Source organism: Nematolebias whitei, chromosome 16 (genome assembly GCF_014905685.2).
Source record: "Nematolebias whitei isolate Nwh7 chromosome 16, NemWhi1, whole genome shotgun sequence".
Lineage (NCBI taxonomy): Eukaryota > Metazoa > Chordata > Actinopteri > Cyprinodontiformes > Rivulidae > Nematolebias > Nematolebias whitei.
In genome coordinates this window covers 28,822,986-28,832,213 of record NC_056513.1, presented here as the reverse complement: position 1 = coordinate 28,832,213, position 9,228 = coordinate 28,822,986, and the positions used below count along the sequence as shown (strand labels likewise).

Genomic DNA, 9,228 nt, shown 5'->3' with positions numbered 1-9,228 from the left:
TATATATATATATATATATGTATATATGTGTGTGTGTATATATATGTGTGTGTATATATATATGTGTGTGTATATATATGTGTGTATATATATATGTGTGTGTATATATATGTGTGTGTATATATATGTGTGTGTATACATATATGTATATATGTGTGTGTATATATGTGTGTGTATACATATATGTATATATATGTGTGTGTATATATGTGTGTATATACATATATATATATGTATATATATATATATATGTATATATATGTATATATGTATATATATGTATATATGTGTATATATATGTATATATGTGTATATATATGTATATATATGTATATATGTATACGTTTTTATATATATATATATACATATATTTGTGTGTATATGTGTGTGTGTGTGTGTGTGTATTCCCCTCCCCCTACTCAAATAACACTTTTTCTTTTTAAAAGTATTTGTAAAGGGTGTCTGTATTGTTCAATATCATGCCTTACATTGTACATTTAAAATTATCTATTGTGCTAAATTTACTGCAAAGTGCCAAGTTGATTCTCCAGTATCAAAACAAAGAAGTTGAACTTTTCTGCTGCTAGTTTTTTATAGCAGCTTTTTTTTTTACTCTATGCTGCTCCAACATTTCTTTTTTCCTTTTTCTTTATTGAACACCTGACCTGACTTCATCGAGCTGGCCTATTGGTGCCAAAGGAGTTTGTGCAGATCCCTTCAATCTTGAACGCAGATGCACGCCTGCCTACAAATCCTTCTTTTCAGAAACTGACATTGAACAGGTCATTTCTGTCGATGGTGCAGGTAGAGAAACAGTGCTTTCCTATCTGCAAACCTTAGAGGAATTTTGAAAATTACCAGTATGAGCCCACCTACCAGGCATCACCGTGGCGACTCGAGCCTTATGCACTATGAGTATCTTACTGCAACTTTTCTGGCTCATTAAAATTTCACATCATCTTTAATTCATCAGAGGTTTCTCAAGGTGTGACTAAAAGCTCCCTGAATTTTCAGCATATCACACATCTGGAGCCCCAGTGGAGTTAGTGAAGTAGTAAGGGATTAATTAAACTTCTAATGAGTATAGAACTAGCAACTCTGTACCAAACTCTGACTGCTTTCCACATCCACTGAGGATACACACAACCCTCAATGCTACCAGCAATGCCTTTAATCCTTAAATGGCTAATTACAAGTTACATATTTATATTTCATTTTTGTACTTGCTAAGTAGAACATCAAATGCTGCTGTACCCATTAACTTTGTATATTGTGTGTAGAACTGTTTTTAATGTAGTTTTTGTCTCGAGTTTATTTTCTAATAACGAGTTGTCTGATTCATTTAGATGAGAAGAGCAATGAAGTGGATCTGTCAGCCAGTGAAGAATGGGACATCAAGACAATCACAAGTGCACTAAAGCTTTATCTCAGGTAAGAATTACATATATAACATACCACATGCACACACCTAAAACTATTTTCAACTAATTTTTATATTTATTTGTTGATTGAATGTTTTATGTTAAATTTTAGCAGTCATTCATTTGTATTTTGAGCCATCTTAAATTTAAGTCGTCTCTCCACTGAACACATTTTTTCTGCTGTACACGCCCCTTTTTATGTTCATACCACTTTCTCAATAATAGGTTTTGTTGGCTTATCAAATTTGTTGCCAGTGGTAACCAATATAAAAGGCTATGTGTGCAGGCAATATTAATATTAATATTAGACGATATTAATTCAACCATTAACCTTATTCTGATCTAGAGAAATTGCATTTCCTGCAAAAATGCAGTGTGAAGGCTTATTGCAGAAGAACTTGCTGAAAAACAGCTGAAATTAGCTAAAAACCGGCTGAAATGTACAGTAGCTGAAATGGAAGAATAAGCCTAAATTAGCAGAAGAAAACAGAAAGAACATATATTTGCTGAATTAGGTTTGAATATGCAGAAATGAGCACAAACATAAGGAAATTAGAAAAAAAAAAAAAAGGCTGAAATTAGTATAAAAAAAACCAGCTGAAAAGTAGCTGAAAATGCAGAAAGAAGCTTAAGCTACCAACAGGAAGTGGGAAGAGCTGAAATGAGCTAAAAAATAGAAAAAGTGGAATCGGCTGAAATTAACATAAAACAGCCAAATAGTAGCTGAAAGAGCAGACAAAGCTGAAACGAGCAGAAAAAAAGCTGAAAGGTGCATAACAAGCTGAAATTAGCATACAAAATTAATTAGGTTGAAAGTAGCAAATTACCAAGTAAAACTGGAATTTATCTGAAAACAGATAACATTAGCTAAAAAGATAGTTGAAAATGTAGAACAAGCTTAAATTTGCATAAAAAAGCAGAAAGAAGCTGAAATTACAAGAAGGAAGTGAAGAGAGCACGTTTGCTGAATTAAGCTGAACAAAGTTGAAATGTGTGCAAAAAATGTGGAATTAGCTGAAAAAGCTTAAATTAGCTTGAAACTGCTTAATAGAAGCTAAAATAGTAGAAAAAGCTGAAACGTTCAGAAATAAGCTAAAAGGAGCATAACAAGCTGAAATATGCAGAAAGAAGTTAGAAGAAGTACAAAAATGTTGTACTGTAGTTTCCGCTTTTGCACTGCCCTATAAGTCGCATCAATCCAGATATGTATAACAAAGTGTAAATAACAAATATGTTGCTTTGCCGTATACGTTGCATCTTTATGCGTTACCGCTGACCCGTCGTGTTAGTTACGTGTCACCGCTGACAACCCGGAAATGTGGGCCGGTGTTTTGCCAAAAATCAATGGGCTACCAATTAGTGGCCGCGGGGACGTGCACGGGACGACTTTAACAAGAATTTAACAAGATTAACACTTAAAAACAATTATTTGTTTGCTCGAAATTATAGTAAAGGTTTGTTTCAGTTGAACTTTTCCTTGATAAATGTACTTTGACGGCCAAATCAGCTGCATTTCAAAACCCGATACGCAGAAACATTAATATGCAGAGGGCGACTCGCTGTGCATTTCTTCAAAATTTAACAAGATAACCACCTAAAAACAATTATTAGTTTGCTCGACTTTATAGCAAAAGTTCGTCTCAGTTGAACTTTTACTTAATAAATGCACTTCAGTGGTCAAATCAGTTGCATTTCACCGGGGCGTCGCAGCAAAATTAAGCTTATTTGATGGCTCCAGGCAGACGACGGTGGCAGTCTAAGGCAAGCTTAATGTGTCGTTAATAGTCAAGTTGTATGGCATGCTGTTGTATCATGTAATGGGTAAAAGTGGCTGACATCTAGTGGCTAAACATAGTAGTGTTCAGTATTTTCAATCAGAATGAATGAAAACGGTCATATCTCAGTCAAAAATTGGTTTATGAATATGGGGAAAAAATCCATAAATACGTCTTTTCGGCATATAAGTCTCAGGGTATGTAAATTATGCAAAAAAACGTGATTTATAGTGCAAAAAAATACAGTAGTCAGCAGAAATAGATAGATAAATGTACTGTAGGGGAAATTTGTTTTGGACATTCAGAAATACTCTGAAAGGAGCACAAAACAGCTGAAAAATAGTTGAAATTAGCTGAAAGTAGCTGAAAAAAGTTTAAATTTGCACAAGGAAGCTGAAAGAAGCTGAAGCAGAACCAAATGTGAAAGGAGCAGTAAAAGATTGTAAACGAATCTAAAGATTTGAAGGATGTAAAAATGAGCTCAATTCCTTTCCTATGAGAAAGAAAGTGGCAGAAAAGGCTAAATATTTCAAAAAGCTAAAGTTGCACCAATACCAAAAGTCACAGCAGGATTGTCCTGAAAAAGCTGAACGTTTTGATATATTACTTGTTGAAATAGCTTGAAAACTGCAGGATGAGAATCTCGCCAAAAAACGTCCGGAAGAAAACTGGATGACAATAGTGTGAAGCTTCATAAACATTCACACTACAGTATATGGTAGCAGTCCAGTATGCTGTATTACCAATCTGCATCTAGAATATTCAAATTCTTTTTCAGATGTTGCAGAGTATAGTCAGAGGATTTAATCAGGTGTATATCAAGGCTCCCTTTGCCAGTTCTATATTTGCACTTATTTAAAGTCTTTTTATTACACTTGGATATTTTTATTTCATTTTGAAATTAAAGAGATTAATCATTTTACTGTAGCATTTTTTAAATTATCTTCTAGACATTTTTAAATGCTTTGATTTGATTGGTTTGATTTGGCTACTTTTGTATTTTTTAACATGTTACATATAAGAGTTGGAGTTATAATGATGCTCAATTTGTTGCTGTGTGTGTGTGTGTGTGTGTGTGTGCGTGTGTGTGTGTGTGTGTTTGAGCAGGACCATTTACACCATTATGTGTTTACATTTTTATGAACTATAAATTAGTCTGAGTTGGCTGTGGTAGTTAATGGCAAAATTTAAAAAGAAAAATGTGCATGCACAGTAGGGGATGACTCTCATCTACTAACACATCAAATGTTAGCTCAGTTTCTGCAAGGTTTGGCTTAATTATATCTGTGGCAGCCATCTTGAATTGGGTTGACTGTAAGAATTAATCCGTTCTTGATGTCCAATCATAATAAACTTTATTATCATTGCACCGAGATGCAACGAGAATATGTCCATACAGTTGTCTGAAAGATGGGAGGATTGCATGTAGCTCCTGCTATGAAACGCGGCCTCTTATCCTTTTCAGAATAAAATTTTTTAAATAGAAAAAGGGACAAAGCCATTGGGAGAGGATAGTGACATTACAAAAAAGATCTCTTCACACCTTGTCCTAACAGGACACGATTTAAGACGTAAAAAAACCTCTGCCAGCAGCACATTTATGAACACGTTACATATGCATTTACAATGAAGTGGTCCATGAAGCACTAACAGATAGTCCGTTGTCCTGATAAGATGATGGTCAGCCGGCACAGTTCTGATAAGCCTCCACAGAGGAGGGGGGGGGGGGGGGGTTGCGATAGACAAAGCTTTTCCTTAGTTTACACATTTCCCAGGAGAAATTGACAAGTAGGCCTGTTTTGAGGCCAACTGGGCAGTCACGTTCAGATAACCACAGTTGTTGACTTATGCCCCTTTTGCACCGCCCCTAATAAGCCCCAATTCTGGGCAGCCCGCCACAGAAAGAACCCTTTTGCACCAGCACTTTAGCTAGTATATTTAGCTGATTTGAGGCTGATTCAGGACCTCTTTTCATTCCTGCTTCTCTGGTGGGACCGAGCGAGCTCAGCTGAGTTGAGTCGGGACGAAACATGAATGCAGGACTCTGATTGGTCAGGGGGAGGAGTCACTGGATCTCAGAAACTTTTCAGTGAGCCGCCATTTGCAATTTCGCTAGATGCGGAGCAGCGGCTGGATCTATTTTTAAGATTTTAAAAACAATAATGACAACACCGTGTTTAATTCTGAAGTCCAGGCATTTTTTGTGTTTGGTGACCGACTATAAAATTAGAGCAAGTGGTGTCACCGCGGAGGATCATACGAGCTGCAGAGCCGTTGAAGCCCGTGAGGCCGAACCCCGAGCACTGGCTTCGCCTGCTCACAAAGGCCGGATTCGAGCTCTGGCAGGCGGGAGGACCGGGATGGAGGAACGGGGGGTGGAAACGTTTAAAGAAAAAAACATTTTATGTATAAAATATAAGTTTTTATAATCAGTGAAGATTAAAAATAAATAAACGGTGCCGGCTTTACCGTGAAATCCTGTTTTCCCTTTGTCTATATTAAATAATATGTTAATTAAAGTTAATTCAACTGAAAAATTATACAAAGATAAAATTATTGGATCTCAGGAATATTTCCCTCAAACATGTTTAAAGAAGAGACACAGCCTTTGGTTCAACATTATTCTAACCCACACATGTACAAATCACAAAACAAGCATTACACTTTAAATTAAAGCTTTAAATCAAAGCTAAACTTTAATTCAAAGCTAAAAAAATCTGTATACAAGAACAAATAATCTGTATACAAGAAACAAAACCACAATGAGTGCAAATACATCCAATGATGAAGAAAAATATAGACTTTTAAAAATAGATATCCTGATGCATGCTCAATAATCCAGGTAGAAAAATCTAAAAAAGTTAAGTCTGGTCCTCTGGACATTCAAAAACAAACAAACAAAAATGTAGAAACGTTTCTTCTTTCACCTGAAAAACTTCTTCAGTCTGAGGTGCTGTATTCAGCTCAGTCTTATATAAATAGCTATGAGCGGAATACAGCACCTCAGACTGAAGAAGTCTTTCGGATAAAAGATGAAACGTTTCTACATTATTTTTTTGGTTTGTTTTGTTTTTTGAACGTCCAGAGGACCAGACTTAACTTTTTTAGATTTAGATATAAATGTTTTTGTAGAATCTGGTTCATCAGATTTAATTCAGTTCAGTTTATTTATACAGCGCCAAGTCACAACAGAAGTCGTGTCAGGGCACTGAACAGAAATATTCATATATGAAATAAGTTAACAGAAACATTCATATATAAAAATAATAATTTAATATTATTTATCTGAGGAGCAGACTGCTTTGAGTAACTCATCGCAGAACTCTCATTAGCAGGACTTGGATTCTGGACACGCCTACAGAATCGGTCCTAAAGTGCAGGTGCAAATCCAGGCTGAGTAGGGGTGTGCAGAGTTGGGGCTGATTAGGGGCAGTGCATTATTCAGGCAGACTATTTTTTCCTTGCCAGCCTTTGAGTCTGTACTGATCCTTCCAAGGTCCGAAATGGCCAGATTAGGGTGCATTCTACTGGTCCGTGATTACGAGCCTCTTCAAGGTAATTTTCATGCTGACGAGTCCCAAAGCTGCAGGTGGCCTGCGATTCAAATCACTTCCAACCAACAGTTTTGCTTGTAAATCAGCTGATTTTGAGTCCTCCAAGCACGAACCAAACCTTTACAAGCAGGCAGCAGCCTGACGAGGTCCAAATTGGCTGCGGCCGTCTTCTTTGTATGTTGATAAACCAGGAACCAGACTATTCCAAAAACAGGAAACCTGTTATCATAACTCCAATTATATGCAATTTCAGTGTCCTCGATCAATAGTAGACATGTCACATTTCACTTCCCCAGAGATATATCCAGCTGCATGTGTCATCCAAGCAGATGAGGGTTCTCCAGGACCCTGTCGCTTTGTTGAAAAGATTTTGTCATTTGCGTCGGAAGTCCAGATGGTCAGATCCAAAACAGTAGTTTTCATTTCTGAAGATGTATAAAAATAGGAGCTGCTTTGATACACAGACAGAGAGCAAAAAGCAGGAGGAGAACAGGGAGCGGGAAGAAACGTGTGCGCCTCATTAGAGAACCAGTGCGGAAAAAAAAAAATTTCAGTGATTATTCAGAGTTTGATTGATATCTATTCACTGGTTCATAAAATATTTTTGGTAATGGTACAGACAATCAAACACAAACATCCACACACATGAACTCATTGTCGCCTACAGTTGATAAACATGAATATTACTCAATGTTTTTGAAACAGTGATATATGAAACCTTGTTCATTCTATCAACATATCCATATCATTTTACCTACGAGCATAAAGCAGGTCAAGTGCTTTAGTCTCCTCTTAAGTTAAACACTTTTGGCCATGATCCAACAGCAGTGTGAATGTACCTTCAGATGAACTTGGCCGTCTCAGCAAGCGCGCCTTGTAATTTCATCCCCAAGCCTAGTCACATTAATCACTGCTATGTGCAGCACCTATAAAACATTGTGCCAGCTATTTCTGTCCTTCTTGCTCACTTCTACTTTCCTCTTCCACCTTCAACCCACTCTCCCCAATTCTCTTCCCGTCTCTGTGTAGGAGCCTACCTGAGCCATTGATGACCTATGGACTTTACAAAGAGTTCATCAACCCTGCAAGTAAGTTTCACCACCTCATGTACCTGTTCTTCATCAGGATACAGACCCTAAACAAACACAGGTGCATCCACAAGCTGTCAATTTAGGAAAGCTTTGCAACATGCAACAAAGTAAAGAATAAATGCCGAAAGTGGTTTAAATGACGCTTTACCAACTTTGCAATAAAATTAGCAAATTCTTTAAAGGTAGTTAAAAGTACACAGCCTTTTTAAGTGCAGTCCATGCATGTTAATAAGTAAACATAAATTAAGGAAGGGCATTTCAAGCAACAACACTCGTAAAAAAAATTCTGTATTTATTTATTTTTTATAGAATTTATTTGACCCATCCCTGTTTCATCCTGTTCTGGGTATGTAGGTTTCGTGTCCAAAAAAATCCACTCTGGCTGTAAAAGCACTATTAGGTCACAGCCAAGGTCTATTAGCATGCAACTTGAAGATTCGGTGTCAAAATGTGCCATGTCATTATTATATAAGTTTGCATTTGATTCCCATTTTGTCAAACAGTCGAGAATTTGACTTGTATCTATTACTTTAGCTCTATATTATATTACCGTAGTTTCCGGTCTATAAGCCGCTACTTTTTTCGTGCTTTAAACACTGCGGCTTATACAATGCTGCAGCTAATTTATGGATTTTATTTTCTTGATGGGCTAACAAGCTTCATGCCACCAAAACATTTAGCCTCGTCGCATCCAGGCACTCACATAGCTGCCCAATACACGTCTTTCTTGGAGGGGTGGGTCCTCGTGACTCAATTCTAGACTACCTGCATAATAAAGGTTAAAAAAAAATCTGACCACTGAAATTACCGAATAGGTCACAGTGGACCAATAAACCCAAGTTTTATTACTCCACCTCCCCATTGTGCCCCCAGGGAGGGGGGGAAATGAGCCCCCCCCCCCCCGGTGCACAACTAATTATTTGTAGCCACTCGAAATAAGTGTGAATCGTACACTTGTGTAAATATCTCATGTTACAACATGGACACCCGTGGTTTATAGATAAGTGTGGCTTATATATGTACAATTTTATTTTTCTTTTCAAATTTGTGGGCATGGCTTTTATTCAGATGCGCTCATGAGTCCAGAAATTATGGTACATTGCCTTGCAGACTCATTTGTATTCATGTTGATGTACTTTTATCTTTTAACATTTTATTTGGTATATGACTAAATAAGTCATTACAGGATTTAGGGCAAAATTGTCCTAGAACCTTAAAAAAAAATCTACATCATTCTGTTCACACACACAACATAATTTCAGTATGAAATGTTTTTGCAGCGAGCCAAACTTGAATCTAATTATAACAAGTGCTGTAATTGGATCAGGTTGATGTTTTTATCAGGCATCCGCAATGCCCTTATTATAATGGGGGGGGGGGGGGGGGG

At 36.8% G+C, this 9,228-nt stretch overlaps 1 protein-coding gene across 1 annotated transcript in view; it reads left to right on the top strand.

Annotated features, from left to right (window-relative positions):
- Positions 1–9,228, top strand: part of arhgap10 (Rho GTPase activating protein 10) — a 102,769-nt gene that overhangs the window by 52,745 nt on the left and 40,796 nt on the right. The window contains exons 9-10 of the mRNA XM_037689846.1: positions 1,347–1,431; positions 7,780–7,838. Coding sequence (XP_037545774.1) covers positions 1,347–1,431; positions 7,780–7,838 — 144 coding nt within the window. The remainder of the gene's footprint in view (positions 1–1,346; positions 1,432–7,779; positions 7,839–9,228) is intronic.